Raw genomic sequence first — 26,309 nt, 5'->3', positions numbered from 1 at the left:
TGTTGTTAAAAGAAAAGGTGATGTAACACAGTGGCGAACATGCCCTTTCCCAACTACTTTGGCATGTCTTTCAGCCATGAAATTCTAAGTTATTTATTATTTGCAAAAAGAAAATAAACTTTATGAGTTTGAACATTCAATTGAATATGGGTTGAAAAGAATTTACAAATCATTGTATTCCGTTTATATTTACATGTAACACAATTTCCCAACTCAACAGCGTGGCTTCGTAAAAATAGAGTGGGGGTACTTTCCTGGCCCGCCTGCAGTCCAGACCTGTTTCCCATCGAAAATGTGTGGCGCATTATGAAGCGTAAAATACGACAGCGGAGACTGTTGAACAACTGACGCTCTACATAAATCAAGATTCGGAAAAAGTTCCAATTTCAAAGCTTCAACAATTAGTTTCCTCAGTTCCCAAACGTTTATTGAGTGTTGTTAAAAGAAAAGGTGATGTAACACAGTGGTGAACATGCCCTTTCCCAACTACTTTGGCACGTGGTGCAGCCATGAAATTCTAAGTTAATTATTATTAGCAAAAAATATATAAGTTTATGATTTTGAACATCAAATGCTGTATGTTGTCTTTGTAGTGCATTCAATTGAATATGGGTTTGCAAATCATTGTATTCTGTTTATATTTACATCAAACACAAATTCCCAAATCATATGGAAACGGGGTTTGTAGTTACATGATAGAATACAAAAAATAGGCGACAAAGTGTAGTTCCCCTTTAACTGACGTGCTGGACTTTGGACACCGCTGCTCAAAATATTGTCTTTTTGTTACTCGTCCATCAAATAATGAGACTGTATGCAACGCATATGTTCATTAATAGCTGAATGAATACAATATCCTGCCTGTTAACAACACGAGATGAAATATGTTTTGCAGACAAATTTCCCAAGAGGACAAGAACTGGGAGCAAAACATTCAAGAGTTGCAAAAGAAGGTAATTTCTCTTTCTTTTCTTCCTGTTTGACCTCAGAAAGCAGCCACCTATGGCAGGCGATGTTATCTCCATAATCTGCCGTCGGTCACGGGATGAGAACCCTGGTCTCTTGACGCAGCTCTATTCCTTTTTCCTCTTCTCCAACAGCACAGAATAACTGACAAAGTGCTCTTGGTGAAGTGCCTGTCCGTCCTCGGCGTGGTCATTCTCATGTTCTTTGTCAACTCCTTCGTTCCCAGCATTCATCTGGAACTGGGTGAGTATTTGCTGCGTCCGACCTCCTGCCCACTGCCAGGTCATTAAGAAACCAGAACTTCCTCCCGCCCTCGTGTTTTAAATTCGGCAAATAATCATCTGGTGAGCTGAGATTGACTGAGCAGCCTGTGGAGCCCTCACATTATTACACCTCTTCACACACTTATAACCAGAGGTGGGTAGAGTAGCCAGAAATTGTACTCAAGTAAGAGTACAGTTACTTTAGAGATTTATTACTCAAGTAAAAGTAAGGAGTAGTCACCCGAATATTTACTTGAGTAAAAGTAAAAAGTATGTTGTGAAAAAACTACTCAAGTACTGAGTAACTGATGAGTAACCTGATTACGGCAAAAAATTATGCACAAAAACATAAAAATAGCAATGAACAAATTCAGAGCCAGGAATATCTCTTAAGCAACTAAAACAATATTATATATTAAATAATAGTACATTAAAATAAAATGAAAAAATGGCACATTGAGCCACAATAACTTAACAGCACCATAACCTCAGTAGGAACTCATTGATTTGATTGATTGATTAAAACATGTATTAGTAGATTGCACAGTACAGTACATATTCCCTACAATTGACCACTAAATGGTAACACCCCAATAAGTTTTTCAACGTTTATCAATTACTTAGTAAATGACCAAGTCGAGGTGATCTACCTCATATATACATATACATACACACACATCATATACATACACACACATATGATACATACACACACAAATCATTTATACACACACATATCATATATATATATATATATTAAATATATATATATATATATATATATACATTTATATATACAGTATATAATTTATATTTATTTTGCTGTTTTTGTTGACATGTTGAAGGTGTTTTAATGAATATACATGCATGTTTAATATATAAATTCCTATCTTTCATGAAGACAAGAATATAAGTTGGTGTATTACCTGATTCTGATGACTTGCATTGATTGGAATCAGACGTTCACATTTTCAAATGGAGGAGAAAAAAAGTTCCTCTTTTCTGTCTAATACCACATGAAAGTCGTTGGTTTTTGGCATCTTATTTGTCCAGCTTCCATATTCGTTTTTATACACTTTACAAGAAATACATTGGCGGCAAACTCCGTGGCTTGCTAGCTTGTTTGCGCTGGCTTTCGGAGACTCTTATTTTGTTAGCGCATGCGCCATGGAGCGGCACTTTTATTGTGAAGACAGGAACTGTGCGATCAGTCTTTAGGCTTGTGACGGGAAGTACGGTTAAAAAAAAAGTGTCTTTTTTCCTTTACACTTTTGATTGATCGATTGATTGAAACTTTTATTAGTAGATTGCACAGTACAGTACATAATCCGTACAATTGACCACTAAATGGTAACAACCGAATAAGTTTTTTAACTTGTTTAAGTCGGGTCATGTGACCGCCTGGCTCTGTTTGATTGGTCCAACGTCACCAGTGACTGCATGTGATTGGTGAAACGCAGGCATGCGTAGATTCTACTTTGAAGCTCTGTCATTAACCAAAACAAACATTAATAGATCGATAAAAAAAGTAGCGAGTAGCGAGCTGAATGTAGATAAATGGAACTGAGTAAAAGTAGCGTTTTTTTTTCTATAAATATACTCAAGTAAAAGTATGTTGCATAAAAACTACTCGTAGAAGTACAATTTATACCAAAAGTTACTCAAGTAAATGTAACGGAGTAAATGTAGCGCGTTACTACCCACCTCTGCTTATAACACACCAAAAATACTTTGAGCCGCACCGGAGCCAATGAAGTAAGTCATTAAAAATGATGTGCGATATTCCATCCATACATTCATATCCTTCTGAGATATGTTTAATTAATTTTATTTTCTTAATTAAATTTTATTTGATTTTAGTAAAATAATAATATTGCCATTGAGCACAAGACTGCTCTATGGAGATATGTATGTATATAATGTACTACATGTATGATATACAGTAGTGGTCAAAAGTTTACATACACTTGTAAAGAACAAAATGTCATGGCTGGCTTGAATTTCCAATAATTTCTACAACCCTTTTTTTTTTTCTGTGGTAGAGCAGGGGTGGGCATTACGTCGATCGCGATCGACTGGTCGATCTCGGAGGGTGTGTCAGTCGATATCAAGCCAGGCATTAAAAAATAGACATAAAAATGAGCAATCATCAATCATACCAAGACTTCACTTTCGTCAGTTGTTTGACATTCTCGGCACCCGAGGATCTTGTGAGATGACGCCGGCTGCTGCGAGCTCATATTTAAGAAAAAAATCACTAACAGGGCGGACGCAGAGAAACACGTTTTATTTCTAGAGACTCCGTACCTACTGTCAAAACTCTAAAGACCGACTGCACAGTTCCTGTCTTCACCATAAAAGACCTGTTTCATCCTGCCTGTGCTAACAAAATAAGAGTCTCAGAAAGCTAGCGTGCACAAGCTAGCAAGCTACGGAGTTTGATGCCAATGTATTTCCCCCCCGCCTTCAGCGACCGCTTGCCCACCCGCACACTCACTGACGTCACTCACCTGCTGCCAGACATTAAAGGGCCACACACATATGCTACTCTCATAACAAAGTGTTTAAAAACGAGTATGCAAGTTGGACAAATGAGATGCCAAATCCAACCACTTTCATGTGGTATTGGACAGAAAGGAGGACTTTTTTTTTTTTCCTCCATTTGAAAATGCGGACGTTATCAGCACCACTGTCTAATTCCAATCAATGCAAGTCATCAGAATCAGGTAATACACCAACTTATATTCTTGTCTTCATGAAAGAAAGGAATCTATGTGTGTTAAACATGCTTGTATTATCATTAAACACCATTAACTTGTTAACAAAAATGTCTCTTTCATAAATAAATAAATGTAAATTATAAATAGTAATGAGGTAGATCTCCTCGACTTGATCAATTGAAAAGTAGCTCGCCTGCAGAAAAAGTGTGAGCGCCCCTGTGGTAGAGGGATTGGAGCACATACTTGTTTGTCACAAAAAACTTTCATGAATTATATTATGAATTTATCATGGGTCTATTGAAAATGTGAGCAAATTTGCTGGGTCAAAAGTATACATACAACAATGTTAATATTTGCTTACATGTTCCTTGGCAAGTTTCACTGCAATAAGGCGCTTTTGGTTGTTGGTGCTGTAAGTCTTTGCAGTCATCCAGCATTCTGTTTTTGTTTACTTAGCAGCAGGTTCAGTTTTCGTTTTGTTTTGCATAGCCTTCCCTAAGCTTCAAAGCCTTTTCTTAGCGGCACTCGCCTTTTGTTTATTTTTGGTTTAAGCATTAGATACCTTTTTTTACCTGAACGCTGCCTCCCACTGTCGTTTGCATATCGTGAGCTCGAGACAGCACCAACACGCAACAACGGCACATTATTTGCAGATTATTATTACTGGTTTGCAAAAATATTTTGAACCCAATTAGGTGAAATTACAATATTGGTCAAAAGTTTGTAACACACATAATGTCATGGCTGTTTTGAGTTTCCAATAATATCTACAACTCTTTTTTTTGTGATAGAGGGATTGGAGCACATACTTGTTTGTCACAAAAACATTAAATTAATTCTTTTATGAATTTATTATGGGTCTACTGAAAATGATTAACATTTTTTTTTTTTTTTTGCAAATAATCATTAACTTAAGAATTTGATGCCAGCAACACGTGACAAAGAAGTTGGGAAAGGTGGCAATAAATACTGATAGAGTTGAGAAATGTTCATCAAACACTCATTTGGAACATCACACGGGTGTGCAGGCTAATTGGGAACAGGTGGGTGCCATGATTGGGTATAAAAACAGCTTCCCAAAAAATGCTCAGTCTTTCACAGGGAGGGATGGGGCGAGGTACACCCCTTTGTCTACAACTGTGTGAGCAAATAGTCAAACAGTTTAAGAACAACGTTTCTCAAAGTGCAATTGCAAGAAATTTAGGGATTTCAACATCAACGGTCAAAAATATCACCAAAGGTTTAGAGAATCTGGAGAAATCACTCCATGTAAGCGGCATGGCCGGAAACCAACAATGAATGACCGTGACCTCAGACGGCACTGTATCAAAAAGCGACATCAATCTCTAAAGGGTATCCCCACATGGGCTCAGGAACACTTCAGAAAACCACTAAATACAGTTCGTCGCTACATCTGTAAGTGCAAGTTAAAGCTCTACTATGCAAAGCAAAAGCCATTTATCAACAACATCCAGAAACGCCGCCGGCTTCTCTGGGCCCGAGATCATCTCAGATGGACTGATGTAAAGTGGAAAAGTGTTCTGTGGTCTGACGAGTCCACATTTCAAATTGTTTTTGGAAATATTCGACATCATGTCATCCGGACCGAAGGGAAAGCAAACCATCCAGACTGTTATCGACGCAAAGTTCCAAAGCCAGCATCTGTGATGGTATGGGGGTGCATTAGTGCCCAAGGCATGGGTAACTTACACATCTGTGAAGGCACCATTAATGCTGAAAGGTACATACAGGTTTTGGAACAACGTATGCTGCCATCTAAGCGCCGTCTTTTTCATGGACGCCCCTGCTTATTTCAGCAAGACAATGCCAAGCCATATTCAGCACGTGTTACAACAGCGTGGCTTCGTAAAAATAGAGTGGGGGTACTTTCCTGGCCCGCCTGCAGTCCAGACCTGTTTCCCATCGAAAATGTGTGGCGCGTTATGAAGCGTAAAATACGACAGCTGAGACCCCTTACAGTTGAACGATTGAAGCTCGGGAAAGAAGTCCACATTCAAAGCAATAATTAGTTTCCTCAGTTCCCAAAACGTTTATTGAGTGTTGTTAAAAGAAAAGGTGATGTAACACAGTGGTGAACATGCCCTTTCCCAACTACTTTGGCATGTCTTTCAGCCATGAAATTCTAAGTTATTTATTATTGGCAAAAAGAAAATAAACTTTATGAGTTTGAACATTCAATTGAATATGGGTTGAAAAGAATTTGCAAATCATTGTATTCCGTTTATATGTACATGTAACACAATTTTCCAACTCATATGGAAATGGGGTTTGTATTTTGGAAAACCTTGTTACATTTTTTAATGCATCCAGTGGGGTATCCTAACAAAATTATACATGTGTTAATTCCGGAAAAAAAAAATGCACAGCAAATGAAAAAATAAAAATCCTTGAAATTAAGAAACCTTTAGTGTAAATGAAAGAAATGCGAAAAGACAGAAAAAAAATGTAATCCTACTACAGGGATTTCACTTAAAGTGGGTATTTTTTTCGAACATAACCCCAGCGTTAAACAAGGGAACACTGAACTTCTAAAATGCCACATATTGGTCAATCTTTAGTTAAAAATTTGGAAGAAGTGTGGCAAAAAAGTGACTTTCTAGGCATTTATTGTACCTGAAAGTCTTGGTTGAAATCTGAATCCAGTAGGACAACCTGAAAGAAATGACAGCACTGTAATTTGAAGTGAACTGCTGTAATTAAGACCTGTCATACTTCCATCATGTTCTTGACAGGCTCAGGGTCAGTCCTCTCGCCTGCGATTTACAATAATCACCGTCCCTGTGCGCTCAAGGCTCCACTAATCAAACATGCTGGGCTAATTACCAGTGCCGCTCCATGACATTTTGTAAAATGGGAATGACCCCTCCAGTGCCCCGCTAAGGGAATTCTCTTCTTTTCAATTACAGCCCTTTTTAAAAAAGCTCATCCTCATTAAGATCTCATCAATGCGACGTCGGTGATTACGTTCTGTTTGTTGCGAGATGCTTTGATCCGCCGAGTGCGCCTTTCACAGCCGTGCACCTGCACGCTTTTAGTGGCCTCCTGTTGCTTCAAACCCTAATAGCTCATAATTGCTTAAAGGCGCCGTTCGATCGTAGACTCGAACCCTATGAAAGCGCGAATCCACTCTGCGCACAAAATATGCGGTACATCGTTACCTCCGCTGGTGTTGGTACTGTGTTGGATCCCTTATAGATTGAACTTTCACAGTATTATGTTAGACCCGCTCGACATCCATTGCTTTCCTCCTCTCCAAGGTTCTCATAGTCATCATTGTCACCGATGTCCCACTGGGTGTGAGTTTTCCTTGCCCTTTTGTGGGCCTACCGAGGATGTCGTAGTGGTTTGTGCAGCCCTTTGAGACACTAGTGATTTAGGGCTATATAAGTAAACGATTGATTGATTTAAAAAAAGGACAGAAACGAAAGCTGAAACGCATAAAAAGCAAAGACATTTGTTGTCAACTAATCATTTCAGCCCTGATTTTCACACACATAAATAAGTTTCTCAAGTTTAATGATGTCGTGAAGTACCAGCCTGGAGGGAAAGTAAACTTTCAGTTTCCATCCCTACCAAGGCAATGCAATCAGGCTTTTTCTGATCATCTTAAAAACTATTTTTTTTTAATTATTTTGTTGTGTTGTTTTCTATGTTAATTATTATCATCAATCAATCAATCAATGTTTACTTATATAGCCCTAAATCACTAGTGTCTCAGAGGGCTGCACAAACCACTACGACATCCTCGGTAGGCCCACATAAGGGCAAGGAAAACTCACACCCAGTGGGACGTCGGTGACAATGATGACTATGAGAACCTTGGAGAGGAGGAAAGCAATGGATGTCGAGCGGGTCTAACATGATACTGTGAAAGTTCAATCCATAATGGATCCAACACAGTCGCAAGAGTCCAGTCCAAAGCGGATCCAACACAGCAGCGAGAGTCCCGTTCACAGCGGAGCCAGCAGGAAACCATCCCAAGCGGAGGCGGATCAGCAGCGCAGAGATGTCCCCAGCCGATACACAGGCGAGCAGTACATGGCCACCGGATCAGACCGGACCCCCTCCACAAGGGAGAGTGGGACGTAGGAGAAGAAGACAAGAAACGGCAGATCAACTAGTCCAAAAAGGGAGTCTATTTAAAGGTTAGAGTATACAATTGAGTTTTAAGGTGAGACTTAAATGCTTCTACTGAGGTGGCATCTCGAACTTTTACCGGGAGGGCATTCCAGAGTACTGGAGCCCGAAATGAAAACGCTATATAGCCCGCAGACTTTTTTTGGGCTTTGGGAATCACTAATAAGCCAGAGTCCTTTGAACGCAGATTTCTTGTCGGGACATATGGTACAATACAATCAGCAAGATAGGATGGAGCTAGACCGTGTAGTATTTTATACATAAGTAGTAAAACCTTAAAGTCACATCTTAAGTGCACAGGAAGCCAGTGCAGGTGAGCCAGTACAGGCGTAATGTGATCAAACTTTCTTGTTCTTGTCAAAAGTCTAGCAGCCGCATTTTGTACCAACTGTAATCTTTTAATGCTAGACATGGGAAGACCCGAAAAAAATACGTTACAGTAATCGAGATGAGACGTAACAAACGCATGGATAATGATCTCAGCGTCTTTAGTGGACAGAATGGAGCGAATTTTAGCGATATTACGGAGATGAAAGAAGGCCGTTTTAGTAACGCTTTTAATGTGTGACTCAAAGGAGAGAGTTGGGTCAAAGATAACACCCAGATTCTTTACTGTGTCGCCTTGTTTAATTGTTTGGTTGTCAAATGTTAGAGTTGTATCATTAAATAGAGGTCGGTGTCTAGCAGGACCGATAATCAGCACTTCCGTTTTTTTGGCGTTGAGTTGCAAAAAGTTAGCGGACATCCATTGTTTAATTTCATTAAGACACGCCTCCAGCTGACTACAATCCGGCGTGTTGGTCAGCTTTAGGGGCATGTAGAGTTGGGTGTCATCAGCATAACAGTGAAAGCTAATACCGTGGACAAGCGATCCCTCAGAAAGCTGGCGTGCACAAGTGATGTGCACGCCAGCTTTCCGAGACTCTTATTTTGTTAGCGCAGGCAGCATAAAGCAGGGCTTTCATTGTGAAGATAGGAAATGTACAGTGGGCCTTTAGAGTTTTGACGGAAGGGACGGCGCGAAAGTCTGTTGAAATAAAAAGTGTTTCTCGCCTTCCTCTCTGTCATTTTTTCATAATAATGAACTGGCAGCAGCCAGCGTCATCTCACAAGACCCTCGGGTGCCGTGAATGTCAATCAAGCAAGCTACGGAATTTGCCGCCAATGTTTTTCTTGTAAAGTGTATGGAAGCTGGATGAATTAGATGCCAAAAACCAACCACTTTCATGTGGTATTGTACAGAAAGGACAACTTTTTTTCTCCTCCATTTGAAAATGTGGGCGTTATCATCATTACTGTCTGATTCCAATCAATGCAAGTCATCAGAATCAGGTAATACACCAACTTATATTCTTGTCTTTGTGAAAGAAAGACATCTATATGTGTTACACATGCTTGTATTACCATTAAACACATTTAACTTGTTTACAAAAATGTCTCTTTCATAAATAAATAAATATAAATGATATATATAAATGAGGTAGATCCCCTCGAGTTGGTCAATTGAAAAGTAGCTCGCCTGCAGAAAAAGTGTGGGCACCCCTGAGCTAATGCAATGACATTTCGTTGTTATTTTTACTGTAAAGTTCAAATTTGAATGAAAATAAAAAAGGAAGTCTAAGTCTAAATGAGAGCACTCACAAAACGGCGCATCCTGAAGAAAAGGTTAAAAAAAGCGGCTTGACGATGGTCTGTAAAATATAACCGTGCAACATTTTGACCACAGGGAAGAGTTTAAATATAGGAAATAAATATAAATATAATCCCTATAAGATGGGTGAGGAGAGAACTACTTTCGTACGTTACTACAAGTTCTTTCTCAAATTCAATCGTGTTTCTCACCTTCTTTATCAAAAGTGCTAGGACAGGCAACTTTCTTTGCTTGTAAATTCTGTGGAAGTCTCGTTTAGTTTTGTGCTGGCTCTTATTAACTTCAGCATAATGTAAAAGTACAATTCAAAATAGTATTGAAGTTGATTGCTTGCACGCTTGTTTCTCCTATTAAAAAGTAATTTCATCCAAAAAAAATCCCCAATTCCATCCCTGCTTTGTCTCCCTTTTAATGTTTCTTTCTTTCAACCTTGCGTGCTCACTTCCATCACTTATGAAATGATTCTGCCAAAGGACTAAAGCAATTACTGGTGATTACGTGCAATCACCGTGGCATTCTCAGAGCGGAAGCACTTTTCCCGTTAATACCAGCGTGTGTCTTCTAAAAAAGAAAGTCCGTTGATAAAAAAAAAAAAGGAAGAAAAAAAAGGATGCTGGTCATAACAAGAACATTCCTGAATAGCCAAAGATCAAACATTTTCATTTCTTCTGCTCAGGTTGGATCGCCATCCTGGGCTCCCTGTGGCTTCTGGTTCTGGCCGACATCCAGGACTTTGAGATGATATTGCACCGCGTGGAGTGGGCCACACTGCTCTTTTTCGCCGCCCTCTTCGTCTTGATGGAGGTACCTGCCTTGCAGCTTGACACAACCCTTGCACACTAACACCTCGGTTTTCACCAGTAACCAGTTCCAAAATGTCTGAGGAAAACCGAAGCAGAAGTATGGCTGCAAGTAACGATTATTTGGATAGTCGATTAGTCAACGATTATCTTGACGATTAGACGACTAATCAGATAATAAAGCGTACAAATATAATGGATCTAATTTTTCAATTGACTTTTAAATATATCTTAAGTTATTTTAGGCATGTGGTTACTAACAACAAATATGATTAATTCATTAATAAATATCCAAGTGGAGGAGTTCAAGTACCTAGGAGTCTTGTTCACGAGTGGGGGAAGAGTGGATCGTGAGATCGACAGGCGGATCGGTGCGGCGTCTTCAGTAATGCGGACGTTGTACCGATCCGTTCTGGTGAAGAAGGAGCTGAGCCGGAAGGCAAAGCTCTCAATTTACCGGTCGATCTACGTTCCCATCCTCACCTATGGTCATGAGCTTTGGGTCATGACCGAAAGGATAAGATCACGGGTACAAGCGGCCCAAATGAGTTTCCAGGTCTCTCCCTTAGAGATAGGGTGAGAAGCTCTGCCATCCGGGAGGAACTCAAAGTAAAGCCGCTGCTCCTCCACATCGAGAGGAGCCAGATGAGGTGGTTCGAGCATCTGGTCAGGATGCCACCCAAAGGAGGTGTTTAGGGCACGTCCAACCGGTAGGAGGCCACGGGGAAGACCCAGGACACGTTGGGAAGACTATGTCTCCCGGCTGGCCTGGGAACGCCTCGGGATCCCCCGGGAAGAGCTAGACGAAGTGTCTGGAGAGAGGGAAGTCTGGGTTTCCCTGCTTAGGCTGTTGCCCCCGCGACCCGACCTCGGATAAGCGGAAGAAGATGGATGGATGGTAAAACATTTTTTGGGCAATTTGCCTTTCCTGTCTTTTAAATGGAAAACATTTTATTAGTCCTAATATTTGCCTTTCCATTTAAAAGACAGGAAAGGCAAATTGCAAAAAAATGTTTCACCTTGTTGATATATTTAAAACAATAATTAAAATCTTGTTTATGTTGGGTATTTATTTCAGTATTGCTGCTATTTTAACTTTTTAAAATACATTAATTCAGGCAGTATGAGACATATTGCATGTTTGGTTTACAAGTTATGTTTGAAACTATTTTTTATTGCTTAAAACACATTTTCTCATGATTCTAAGAACATTACTGTCATCCATCCATCCATCCATTTTATACCGCTTTTCCCTTTTGGAGTGGCGGGGGGTGCTGGAGCCTATCTCAGCTGTCATATTGACTACCGTATCTTTTGAACTATAAGTCGCAGGTGCGACTTATACTCAGGCGCGACTTATGTGTGAAATTATTAACACATACCTTAAAATATTAAATAATATTATTTAGCTCATTCACGTAAGAGACTAGATGTATAAGATTTCATCGGATTTATTGATTAGGAGTGACCGATTGTTTGGTAAACGTATAGCATGTTTTATATGTTAGTTATTTGAATGACTCTTACCATAATATGTTAGGTTAACATACCAGGCACCTTCTCCGTTGGTTATTTATGCGTCATATAACGTACACTTATTCAGCCTGTTGTTGACTATTTTTTATTTATTTTAAATTGCCTTTCAAATGTCTATTCTTGGGGTTGGGTTTTATCAAATACATTTCCCTCAAAAATGCGACTTATACTCCAGTGCGGCTTATATATATCTTTTTCCCCTTCTTTATTATGCATTTTCGGCAGGTGCGACTTATACTCCGGAGCGACTTATACTCCGAGAAATACAGTAAACAACTAACTCTTGTGTTTGCAAACTTTACAAAAGCACATGTCGCTAGTAAAACTCACAAATATAATTTAATACAGGCAATATTAGAAATATTGCATGTTTGGTTTAGGAGTTTTGACGGAAACAATTTTTATTGCTTCAAACACATTTTCGCAGGATTCTAAGAACATTACTCTCCTATTGAGTAAAAAAACACATTTTTGTGTTTGCAAACCTTAGAGAAGCAAATTTTTCCAGTAGAACTCACAAAGATACATTAATACAGGCATTATTATTTGGTTTAGGAGTTATACATGAAAGTATTATTTTTTGCTCTTTTCGCATTATCTCAGGATTCTAAGAACATTAATGTCATATTGAGTAAAAAATGAATATTTGTGTTTGAAAACCTTACAAGAGCACATCACACACAAAATCTAACTCCCTCTGAAAGAAAAGCATTTTGTTATGTTTAAAAGCTGCACATTGGTATATTGATTATTGAGTAACTGTTGGCAGTTTTAATAGACTAATAGACTCATTTTGTAGAGTGTGTGTGTGTGCATGTGTGTGTGCTTGTATTTCTACCCTTCTGGAGACATCAAGAAAGAAAATTACCTTCCATATGAGGACCGCCGAAAAGGTTAGGACATACAGTATGGTATCCATCCATCCATCCATCCATCCATCCATTCATGGTCCCAATACAAAAAAACCATAGCATATAATTGAGAATGTCTCAATTGCACATCTGGTGGTGAAATCTATCAAAATTAGGATAGTCCCAAAATGTTTTAAATTGACTGTGTGTCGGTTTTAAAAGTGCTCCCCCATCTGGTGTACATATGAAATAACAAGTGTGTGTTAGAAATTTAAATGCGCCCCCATTGACCAAAATTAATTAAAACAATAAAATAAATATGTATATGTATGCAGAGACATACTGTAATAACTTGAAGTAAATAATGAGGATTAAAAACCAATTACAAAAGAAATTCAATTTTTTTTTATAAATCACTAAAATGTTACGTTTTTTATATTTGTATATTATGAATATATTATTAATGTTGTAAATAAAAATCTTTATATCTAGAAAGGGTGGTCCTAAAGAGGTAGGCATTTTTCAGAGGTCTCAAGAAGGTAACAAATACAAGAATCTGTGTGTGTGTTTTTTTTTGTTTGTTTGTTTGTTTGTTTGTCACGCACGACAAAGTGCATTATTTTTCACGGCATTGCAAATTGACACTGCTTTAAAACGTACTTAAATTGGCTAGAATTATAGTTATTTTTCACAGAACTAAGTCTCAGTCGTTAGCTAGCTGGACTGGTTTGTTGCATGCAATATTTGGTCGTAAGATAACCAGAATGATATACATAAACCGCAACTAAATTTTACCGACAATTTTAATTTAAAAACCAAAGCATACAAAAAGGACATATTTCCCATATAAAACAATTGACATTAGTCAGCGCTGTTTTATAGTATTTGCATATTGCAACACTTTCATCGAGTTCAGTTTTTAACAATCCAATTCTTTACTGTGACAAATATTGCAAGACTTTTATGGGTAGCAAGAGAGAAACATATACACTATCAGAGAGAGAGAGAGAGGGAGAGAGAGAGAGAGAGAGACAGAGAAAGGGAACATTGTAGACACTGAGCAGACAGGACTACCATTAATTAAACATGTTTACAACCTTGTCTTTTGGTCATCGGCAGGTTTATTTTATATTTGGAACCATCCAGAACATATGTACAAATACCAGATCATAAGCAGCTCGAAGCGAGCATCCAACCAATGTTGATTATAAAAAGTTGTACCTACTAAAGGTTGTAACTAGTACATTTATAACTACAAACCGTGACATAACATTGTAACCACAAAAAGTCTGCAACCACAAAAGGGTGTAACTATAAAAGCTTGTAACCACGAAAGGGCATAACTATAAAAGGTTCTACCTGTTAAAAGTCGTAACCACAAAACCTGACATAAAAACATTGTAACCACAAAAAGTGTTCAACCACGAAAGGTCGTAACCATAAGAGGTTGTAACTACTAAAAGGCGTGACCACAAAACGTGACATAAAAACATTGTACCCATAAAGCGCTACAACCATAAAAGGTCGTAACTATAAGAGGTTGTAACTACTAAAAGGCGTAACCACAAAACGTGACATAAAAACATTGTACCCACAAAAAGCTTGTAACCACTGAAGGTTGTGACTGTAAAAAGTTCTAACAAGTTCTTACAAAATAAGAGTCTCGGAAAGCTGGCGTGCACAAGTGATGTGCACGCCAGCTTTCTGAGGGATCGCTTGTGCACGCCAGTTTTCCGAGACTCTGTATTTAGTTAGCGCAGGCAGCATGAAGCAGGGCTTTTATTGTGAAGATAGGAAATGTGCAGTCGGCCTTTAGAGTTTTGACGGAAGGTACGGCGCGAGAGTCTGTTGAAATAAAAAGTGTTTCTCGCCTTCTTCTCGGTCATATTTTCATAATAATGATCTTGCAGCAGCCAGCGTCATCTCACAAGACCCTCCGGTACCGTGAATGTCATTTAAGTGACGTCTTGGTGAAGATTGATGATCACTCATTTTTAGGTCTATTTTTTTAAAAGCCTGGCTGGAGATCGACTGACACACCCCCCGCGGTCGACTGGTAGCTCGCGATCGACGTAATGGGCACCCCTGGTTTACATGTATAACTTTCCCCGACTTTCTAAGGCGTGGTTTATGTCTCATTTTGTCCACCAAACTTTTAACATTGTGCATGAATGCACAAAGGTGAGTTTTGTTGATGTTACTGAATTGTGTGGAGTGATAATCAGACATATTTGGTCACTGCATGACTGCAAGCTAATCGATGCTAACTCGCTAGTTAGGCTAGCTGTATGCAGATATTGCATCATTATTCCTCATTTGTAGCTATATTTGAGCTCATTTAATATCCTTTAAGTCCTCATAATACAATTTATATCTCATGCCACACCATCTGTATGTAATATGGCTTTTAATTTTTTGTGGCTCCAGAAGGATTTGTTTTTGTATTTTTGGTCCAATATAGCTCTTTCGACATTTTAGGTCGCTGTCCCCTGGCGTAGACAAGTCGCCGCCAACATGACAATCCTTCCGAAAATGTAGCAACAAAATGTTGTAGCAGAATGTTGCTTAAAGTACTTCATTGATATACTCCTAGTACACACACACTTTAGCTACCCTAAGAGTCTCGGTAAGGTTCTAACTTTTTGCCCTCGTTGTGTTTTTATTCTGCCTGCTTCAGCTCTCTGGTGACTAATTTGTGTTCATTCTGCAGGCTCTGGCCCAGCTGCAACTCATCGACTACATCGGCGAGCAGACGGCCTCGCTTATCAAAGTGAGTGTTTTGTTTTGACGAGCATCTGTCGTGACACGACACAGGTGACGTGCTCTCACTTCCCATGCACCCCTCCTCACATTCAATTATTTTGTTTGCACGGGACTCGAGTTGAAGCTCTGTACCTTAAAGTGCCATTGTCTCCGCTCGCAAGCTATGTGCCAGGCGTGAGATTGCAGTGGTAATAAGCACGTCAGCTCGCGTTTAAACCGCCGGCCCCCCGGAGAGCCGATAATCACTACTGACAGGCGGCGCGGCGCCCTTAGCTCCTGACTTCCTGCGTGGCGGCGCAAAGGAACGAACACGTCTGCATGCAAGCGTGCGACAGGTGCAAGTGGAGAGATATTGTCTTGCTTATGCTGCTTGTCACGCGTAGAGAGATCAAACACCTCCAGCTGCAATCCGTTCGGACAGTGAGGAGGAAAGAAATATTAATGATATTAGAAATCAACCAGTACAAAATAGAATAAGACGCTGAAAGAACTTCATGAGATTTTACAAAACCCAAAACCACACTACAAAAACTGAAATCTAAGGAAGATTAAATATCTCAAATGAGGGTGATAATTGCTATTTTTTTGTCTGATAAGATAATTCTTCTCACTAAGCAGATTTTATGTCAGTGTTTTACTTGTTTTAAGGGTTTTGGTCCTAAATGATCCCAGTAAGATATTACAGCTTGTTGCTAAATTTTATGACCTATATTGAGTAAAACCTGCTTGAACCTAGAACAGGGGCGCTCACACTTTTTCTGCAGGCGAGCTACTTTTCAATTGACCGAGTCGAGGAGATCTACCTCATTCCTATTTATAATTTATATTTATTTATTTATGAAAGAGACATTTTTGTTAACAAGTTAATGGTGTTTAATGATAATACAAGCATGTTTAACACACATAGATTCCTTTCTTTCATGAAGACAAGAATATAAGTTGGTGTATTACCTGATTCTGATGACTTGCATTGATTGGAATTAGACAGTGGTGCTGATAACGTCCGCATTTTCAAATGGAGGAAAAAAAGTCCTCCTTTCTGTCCAATACCACATGAAAGTGGTTGGATTTGGCATCTCATTTGTCCAACTTGCATACTCGTTTTTAAACACTTTGTTATGAGAGTAGCATATGTGTGTGGCCCTTTAATGTCTGGCAGCAGGTGAGTGATGTCAGTGAGTGTGCGGGTGGGCAAGCAAGTGAGAAAGCGGTCGCTGAGGGCGGGGGAGAAATACATTGGCATCAAACTCCATAGCTTGCTAGCTTGTGCACGCTAGCTTTCTGAGACTCTTATTTTGTTAGCACAGGCAGGATGAAACAGGTCTTTTATGGTGAAGACAGGAACTGTGCAGTCGGTCTTTAGAGTTTTGACAGTAGGTACGGAGTCTCTAGAAATAAAATGTGTTTCTCTGCGTCCGCCCTGTTAGTGATTTTTTTCTTAAATATGAGCTCGCAGCAGCCAGCGTCATCTCACAAGATCCTCGGGTGCCGAGAATGTCAAACAACTGACGAAAGTGAAGTCTTGGTATGATTGATGATTGCTCATTTTTATGTCTATTTTTTAATGCCTGGCTTGAGATCGACTGACACACCCTCCGAGATCGACCAGTCGATCGCGATCGACATAATGGGCACCCCTGACCTAGAATATCAACTGTTGCAGAGCTGTCATCAACACTCAAAAGTATATAACTACTTTTTTAAAGTAACAATTTCTTATTTCAAGCATCCATCCATCTTCTTCCGCTTATCCGAGGTTGGATTGCGGTTGCAGCAGCCTAAGCAGGGAAGCCCAGACTTTCTTCTCCCCAGCCACCTCGTCCAGCACTTCCCAGGGCATCCTGAGGCCATCCGGTAGACATAGTCTTCCCAACGTGTCCTGGGTCTTCCACATGGCCTCCTACGTGTCGGACGTGCATCCTGACCAAATGCCCGAACCACCTTATCTGGCTCCTCTCCATTTGGAGGAGCAGCGGCTTTACTTTGAGTTCCTCCCGGATGGCAGAGCTTCTCACCCTATCTCTAAGGGAGCTCCCCGCCACCCGGCGGAGGAAACTCATTTTGGCCGCTTGTACCCTATGTCCTTTCAGTCATAATTCAAAGCTCATGACCATAGGTGAGGATGGGAACGTAGATCGACCGTTAAATTGAGAGCTTTGCCTTCCGGCTCAGCTCCTTCTTCACCACAACGGATCGATACAGCGTCCACATTACTGAAGACGCCGCACCGATCCGCCTGTCTATCTCACGATCCACTCTTCCCTCACTCGTGCACAAGACTCCGAGGTACTTGAACTCCTTGGACTCGGACTTGGAGGGGCTGATTCTCATCCCAGTCACTTCACACTTGGCTGCGAACCGATCTAGTGAGAGCTTAAGATCCTGGCCAGATAAAGCCATCAGGACCACATCAACTGCAAAAAGCAGAGACCTAATCCTGCAGCCACCAAACCAGATCCCCTCAACGCCTTGACTGCGCCTAGAAATTCTGTCCATAAAAGTTATGAACAGATGCTTTTTTCATGCTTATTTCAAGCATGAAAAAAAATCACCATATCATTATGTCAAGATAATGGCACTAGCATTTACTTCATTTAAGAATATTTTTCAACATATTGAGCAAAAGGTCTAATTTTTTTTCTACCAAGAAAAGTGCACTTGTTATTAGTGAGAATATACTTATTTTAAGGTATTTTGGGGTTCATTGAGGTTAGCTAATTTTACTTGTTTTGGAAAGTCTTGAAAAGCCGAATTTTCTTGTTCTATTGGCAGATCATTTTGCTTAGTTCAAATTAAATACTCTCATTTTTGTATTTTTTCCTTCTTTTTCAACACTGACTTTTTGCAGTGCAAAAGAAGTTGGCACGTTGTGTAATCCGTAAATAAAAACAGAATACAATGATTTGCAAATCCTTTTCAACTTGTATTCAATTGAATAGACTGCAAAGACAAGATATTAAATGTTCCAGCTGAGAAACTTTATTTTTTTTTTGTAAATAATCATCAACTTACAATTTAATGGCAGAAACAAGTTGCAAAAAAAGTTGTCACAGGGGCATTTTTACCACTGTGTTACATGGCCTTTCCTTTTAACAACACTCAGTAAGCTCTTGAGAACTGAGGAGACACATTTTTGAAGCTTTTCAGGCGCAATTCGTTCCCATTCTTGCTTGATGTACAGCTTAAGCTGTTCAACAGTCCGGAGTCTCCGTTGTGGTATTTTAGGCTTCATGTTGCACCACACATTTTCAATGGGAGACAGGTCTGGACTACAGGGAGGCCAGTCTAGTACCTGCACTCTTTTATTACAAAGCCATGCTGTTGTAACATGTGCAGAATGTGGCTTGGCATTGTCTTGCTAAAATAAGCAGGGGCGTCCATAAAAAAGACATTGCTTGAATGGCAACTACTGTATGTTGCTCCAAAGCCCGTGTGTACCTTTCAGCATTAAAAACCTTTACAGGCCTTAGTGGCCACATGCGTGGACAGCACCTTTTAGCTCTTATTTCCAAAATTGTGTACACTACTGAATTGGGGTCTTATGGCCGCTTATGTGGACACTTATGCTGCCATCTGGTGGTGTCAGACGAGTAAAACATACAATGGAATTTGGGAAAAAAAGTGTAAAAATAAAAAATAGCATGTCACTACACATGAAGTACACGTTTGTGTACTTATTGACTAAGTACATCATATCAAGAGATGATTCTTAGTTTTTATTCTCATTATATAGCAAAGAGAAATAAAAAAAAGCATGTTAACAGCTTGGGCCTTCATAGATGTGTAAGTTACCCATGCCTTGGGCACTAATACACCCCGGTGTCCGATCGATACCTACAATTGTGGTATCATCCAAAACTAACGTAAAGTATCAACAACACAAGTATAATTGATTCTTAGACATTTTAAGAGAAGTCTAGATAGAACATGTTGAAACAGAAAAAAAAAAAAGATATTAACAGTAAATGAATAAGTGGATTAATAATATATATATTTTTAAAGTTTGTCACTCATAATGTTGACAAAATAAAATAATAGAATGATAAATGACATATGTTTGTTTGTTTACTTACTACTAAAAGACAAGTTGTCCAGTGCAGTGTTTTTCAACCTTTATTGAGCCAAGGCACATTTTTTGCACTGATAAAATCCAGAGGCGGGCAGCATGGTGGAACAGGGGTTAGTGCGTCTGCCTCACAATACGAAGGTCCTGAGTAGTCCTGGGTTCAATCCCGGGCTCGGGATCTTTCTGTGTGGAGTTTGCATGTTCTCCCCGTGAATGCGTGGGTTCCCTCCGGGTACTCCGTCTTCCTCCCACCTCCAAAGACATGCACCTGGGGATAGGTTGATTGGCAACACAAAAAAAAAAAATTGGCCCTAGTGTGTGAATGTGAGTGTGAATGTTGTCTGTCTATCTGTGTTGGCCCTGCGATGAGGTGGCGACTTGTCCAGGGTGTACCCCGCCTTCCGCCCGATTGTAGCTGAGATAGGCGCCAGCGCCCCCCGTGACCCCAAAGGGAATAAGCTGTAGAAAATGGATGGATGGATGGAAAATCTAGCGGCACACCACCAGCTGATATCATTAAAAAACGAAACTCAGTTGACAGTAAAAAGTCGTTGTGGCAATTGTTGGATATGACTTTAAACCAGGGGTTGGGAACCTTTTTGGCTGAGAGAGCCCAATTTTTTTTTAAAGTATTTCCGTGAGAGCCATAAAATATTTTTTTAAGACTGAATACAACTAAATGCGTGCATTTTTAAGTAAGACAAACATTTTTAGAGTATAATGTTAAACAATGTCAGCCAAGATTAATCTGAGAGCCAGGTGCAGTCATCAAAAGAGCCACATCTGGCTCTCGAGCCATAGGTTTTCTAACCCTGCTTTAAACCATAACCAATTATGCATCAATATACATGTAGCTCTTGTCTCAAAGTAGGTGACCCTGACTTATTTGGAGTTTTTTTTGCTGTTTTCCTGTGTGTAGGGTTTTAGTTCTTGTCTTGCGCTCCTATTTTGATGGCTTTTTCTCTTTTTTTGGTATTTTCCTGTAACAGTTTCATGTCTTCCTTTGAGCAATATTTCCCGCATCTACTTTGTTTTAGCAATCAAGAAGATTTTAGTTGTTTTTATCCTTCTTTGTGGGTACATTGTTGATTGTCATGTCATGTTCGGATGTACTCTGTTGGCGCCGTCTTTGCTCCACAGTATGTCTTTGCTGTCGTCCAGCATTCTGGTTTTGTTTACTTTGCAGCCAGTTCAGTTTTAGTTTCGTTCTGCATAGCCTTTCCTAAGCTTCAATGCCTTTTCTTAGGGGCACTCACATTTTTTTTTTCTTTGGTTTGAGCATTAGATACTTTTTTACCTCCACGCTGCCTCCCACTGTTTCCGACATCTGCAAAGCAATTAGCTACCGGCTGCCACCTACTGATATGGACGAGTATTACACGGTTACTCTGCCGATCTCTAGACAGCACCGACACTCAACAACAACACATATCTGCAGACTATAAATGCTGGTTTGCAAAAAAATATTTTTAACCCAAATAGGTGAAATTACATAATCTCGCACGGCACACCAGGCTGTATCTCTGGCACAGTGGTTGAAAAACACTGGTCTAGTAGGTTTTTTCACCGAAAAAAGCAAAACTTCTGTCATTGTCACTGATGTGTTGAAATTGAAGTTTACTTTTTCGATATCATATCTGGTGCTTGCTTCATAAAAAAAGTAATTTTTAGAGGAGGAAGGGAAGGTGTACAGTAAGGTAAAAAACAAACCTTGACTGAGATATATTTACCAACTTTTTATTTTTATTTTGTAAGAGTTTTTGACTTCTACCGCTGCTTTAATGTCTTTAATGTCCTATGTGTTCTTTGATGTTTGAAGTTTCCCTCTTACACACATGTAAGAGGGATGTGTACTATGGCTATGAGTTGTTTTTTTCCCTTGGCCTCAGTCTGCACCCCCTCTCCAGGGCCCAGGCTAAGACCGATTTTTTTATTTTATTTTAATCTTCTATTTTTTTCTCCCCCCCTTGTTTACCTGTATCTCATCTTTTTTTGTGAGGGGCGCTGGAAGCCGGCAGACCCGTCAGCAATCCTGTTCTGTCTCCCTTTAATGTTTGTCTGATCTTGAATGGGATTGTGCTGAAAATTGTAATTTTCCTGAAGGAACTCTCCTGACGGAATAAATAAAGTACTATCTAATGTAATCTAATCTAATATGCCTGGATCTGTTGCCAGATAGTACCTTTTTTCTTCCAAGTAATCTAAGTTGTGGTTGGATTACAAAACGCAAAACTAAATATAAATATATAAAACAAAATTAAATGTTCCCTTGATTTAAATGATTTTGAATGAAATATGTTGAATTTTGCAAATAGGGATGACTTAGCTCGGTTGGTAGAGCGGCCGTGCCAGCAACTTGAGGGTTGCGGGTTCGATTCCCGCTCCGCCGTCCTAGTCACTGCCGTTGTGTCCTTGGGCAAAACACTTTACCCACCTGCTCCCAGTGCCACACACACTGGTTTATATGTAACTTAGATATTGGGTTTCACAATGTAAAGCGCTTTGAGTCACTAGAGAAAAGCGCTATATAAATATAATTCACTTCACTATTTTATTCAGGGACAAACTTGTTATTCGATTGTAAAGATAAACTTTTTCTTCTATGTCCCACTCTCCCTTGTGGAGGGGGTCCGGTCCGATCCGGTGGCCATGTACTGCTTGCCTGTGTATCGGCTGGGGACATCTCTGCGCTGCTGATCCGTCTCCGCTTGGGATGGTTTCCTGCTGGCTCCGCTGTGAACAGGACTCTCGCTGCTGTGTTGGATCCGCTTTGGACTGGACTCTCGCGACTGTGTTGGATCCATTATGGATTGAACTTTCACAGTATCATGTTAGACCCGCTCGACATCCATTGCTTTCCTCCTCTCCAAGGTTCTCATAGTCATCATTGTCACCGACGTCCCACTGGGTGTGAGTTTTCCTTGCCCTTATGTGGGCCTACCGAGGATGTCGTAGTGGTTTGTGCAGCCCTTTGAGACACTAGTGATTTAGGGCTAAATAAGTAAACCTTGATTGATTGATAAACAAGTATCGAAATACATTTTGGTACAGGTACCAAAATATTGACATCAGGAATACCCTACACTGAACTACAAATAAAGTGAGTGTTGTTGACTTTGCATTGTTGGATGGAAAATGTAACCACATGCAGTAAAATGAGATGAGAAAAGCAGTTCGCCTCCTACGTCACAACAATTGTGGTAACTTTATAAAAGAGAAAAAAATACAGAAATGCGTTAACAATCCTCCTTCATTATTTATTCTTATAATATTTTGAACAGGAACGAAACCATTCTGAAAATGACAGCACTTGACGTCTGCTAAAGGAAGTTAACGTAAACAGCACTACTTCTTCTTTTCCAGGCTGTGCCAGAGGACCAGCGCCTGGCCATCGCCATTATCTTGGTGATGTGGGTCTCGGCTCTGGCTTCGTCTCTCATTGACAACATCCCCTTCACTGCCACCATGGTGAGAGGACACACCTTGCTATAAAACCTTCAAATGGTGGACCAGTTGGTTCCAAACATTACCAGCAGGCATGGATTTGGTATGACAATATGATTCATGCTATGTGATACTTTGTACAACAAAATCAATGCTCTGGATACTGTGGTTGACAAGACTGCAGGATTGTGTCGTCATTGGGGACGGTGCCTCTGGGGGTTCCTCACTTTAAGACAGGAAACCCGAGGGTGTGTTCCGACTACCGTGGGGTCACACTCCTCCTTCTTCCCGGTAACATATATTCAGGTGATAGTTGAACCTCAGATTCAGGAGGAACGGTGAGTTTTTGGTCCTGGTCGTGGAACTCGGCAGGGTCCTTAAGGGAGCATGGTAGTTTCCCCAACCAGTCTACATGTGCTTTGTGGACTTGGAGAAGGCATTCGATCGTGTCCCTCGTGAAGTCCCGTGGAGAGTGCTCAGAGAGTATGGGGTATCGGACCGCCTGATTGCGGTGTTCTGCTCTCTGTATGATCTTGGTCTGCATTGACTTTAAGGTTTTACTACTTACGTATAAAATACTACACGGTCTAGCTCCATCCTATCTTGCCGATTGTATTGTACCATATGTCCCGACAAGAAATCTGCGTTCAAAGGATTCCGGCTTATTAAATGATAAATGGGTTGTACTTGTATAGCGCTTTTCTACCTTCAAGGTACTCAAAGCGCTTTGACACTACTTCCACATTTACCCATTCACACACACACATTCACACACTGATGGAGGGAGCTGCCATGCAAGGCGCTAACCAGCACTCATCAGGAGCAAGGGTGAAGTGTCTTGCTCAGGACACAACGGACGTGACGAGGTTGATACTAGGTGGGATTTGAACCAGGGGCCCTCGGGTTGCGCACGGCCACTCTACCACTGCGCCACGCCGTGATTCCCAAAGCCCAAAAAAAGTCTGCGGGCTATAGAGCGTTTTCATTTCGGGCTCCAGTTCTCTGGAATGCCCTCCCGGTAACAGTTCGAGATGCCACCTCAGTAGAAACATTTAAGTCTCACCTTAAAACTCATTTGTATACTCTAGCCTTTAAATAAACTCCCTTTTTCGACCAGTTGATCCGCCGTTTCTTTTCTTTTTCTCCTATGTCCCACTCTCCCTTGTGGAGGGGGTCTGGTCCGATCCGGTGGCCATGTACTGCTCGCCTGTGTATCGGCTGGGGACATCTCTGCGCTGCTGATCCGCCTCCGCTTGGGATGTTTTCCTGCTGGCTCCGCTGTGAACGGGACTCTCGCTGCTGTGTTGGATCCGCTTTGGACTGGACTCTCGCGACTGTGTTGGATCCATTATGGATTGAACTTTCACAGTATCATGTTAGACCCGCCATTGCTTTCATCCTCTCCAAGGTTCTCATAGTCATCATTGTCACCGACGTCCCACTGGGTGTGAGTTTTCCTTGCCCTTATGTGGGCCTACCGAGGATATCGTAGTGGTTTGTGCAGCCCTTTGAGACACTAGTGATTTAGGGCTATATAAGTAAACATTGATTGATTGATTGATTGATTGCCGGCAGTAAGTCAGACCTGTTTCCAGTGAGGGTTGGACTCTGCCAGGACTGCCCTTTGTCACCAATTCTGTTTACAACTTTCATGGACATCATTTCTAGGCGCAGCCAGGGCGTTGAGGGAATCCTGTTTGGTGGATGCAGGATTAGGTATCAGCTTTTTGCAGTTGATCTTCTGCTCTCACTGGATCGGTCCGTAGCTAAGTGTGAAGCGACAGGGGGTGAGAATCTGCACCTTCCAGTCCGAGTCCATGGTTCTCGTTCGGAAAATGGTAGTGTGCCATCTCCTGGTTGGGGAGGAGTTCAAGTACCTCGGAGTCTTGTTCAGGAGTGAGGGAAGAGTGGACCGTGAGATCAACAGGCGGATCGATGCGGTTTATGCAGTGTAGAAGGAGCTAAGTGCAAAGCTCTCAATTTAGCGGGCGATCTCTGTACCTATCCTCACCTATGATCATGATCTTTGGGTGATGACCGAAATGTGGAACATGGGTACAAGTGGCGGAAATTAGTTTCCTCCGTTGGTTGGCGTGGCTCTCCCTTAGAGATAAGGTGAGGAGCTCTGCCATTTGTGAGGAGTATGTAACATAATACATGACACTTTGTATAACAATGTGTTACATAATACATGACACTTGGAATAACAATGTGTTACATAATACATGACACTTTGTATAACAATGCATTACATATTACATGACACTTTGTATAACAATGTGTTACATAATACATGACACTTTGTATAACAATGTGTTACATAATACATGACACTTGGAATAACAATGTGTTACATAATACATGACACTTTGTATGTGTTACATGTTACATGACACTTTGTATAACAATGTGTTACATAATACATGACATTTTGTATAACAATGTTACATAATACATGGCACTTTGTCCAACGAAGTGTTACATAATACATGACACTTTAACCAACAATGTGTTACATAATACATGACACTTTGTAGAACAATGTGTTACTAATAAATGGCACTTTGTATACTAATGTTTTACATAATACACAACACCTTGTATAACAATGTGTTACATAGTATATGATACTTTGTACAACAATGTGTTACATAGTATATGACACTTTGTATAACAATGTGTTACATGTTACATAATACATGACACTTTGTATAACAATGTGTTACATGACACTTTGTATAGCAATGTGTTACATAATGACAATTTGTATAACAATGTGTGATACATTGTTACACGCCCTTAATACATGACACTTTGTATAACAATGTGTTACATAATACATGACACTTTGTATAACAATGTGTTCCATAATACATGACACTTTGCATGACAGTGTGTTACATAATACATGACACTTTGCATGAAAATATGTTACATAATGACACTTTGTACAACAATCTGTGACATAATACATGACACTTTTTATAAAAATGTGTTACATAGTACATGACACTTTGTATAACAATGTGTTACATTTGTGTTGCGATCCGCTACTCGGATCTTCACAGGTTGTTGTTTTGTTCTCTTGTTT

The 26,309-nt window shown here is 40.2% G+C and overlaps 1 protein-coding gene across 1 annotated transcript in view; it reads left to right on the top strand.

Annotated features, from left to right (window-relative positions):
- The window catches only part of oca2 (oculocutaneous albinism II), a 145,281-nt gene that overhangs the window by 100,097 nt on the left and 18,875 nt on the right, over positions 1–26,309 (top strand). Inside the window, exons 17-21 of the mRNA XM_061888337.1 lie at positions 896–953; positions 1,101–1,209; positions 10,435–10,562; positions 15,656–15,715; positions 23,138–23,242. Coding sequence (XP_061744321.1) covers positions 896–953; positions 1,101–1,209; positions 10,435–10,562; positions 15,656–15,715; positions 23,138–23,242 — 460 coding nt within the window. The remainder of the gene's footprint in view (positions 1–895; positions 954–1,100; positions 1,210–10,434; positions 10,563–15,655; positions 15,716–23,137; positions 23,243–26,309) is intronic.

Source organism: Nerophis ophidion, linkage group LG26 (assembly GCF_033978795.1).
Source record: "Nerophis ophidion isolate RoL-2023_Sa linkage group LG26, RoL_Noph_v1.0, whole genome shotgun sequence".
Taxonomy (NCBI): Eukaryota; Metazoa; Chordata; class Actinopteri; order Syngnathiformes; family Syngnathidae; genus Nerophis; species Nerophis ophidion.
Note: the sequence above shows the minus strand (reverse complement) of the source record. Positions and strands in the feature narration are given on the sequence as shown.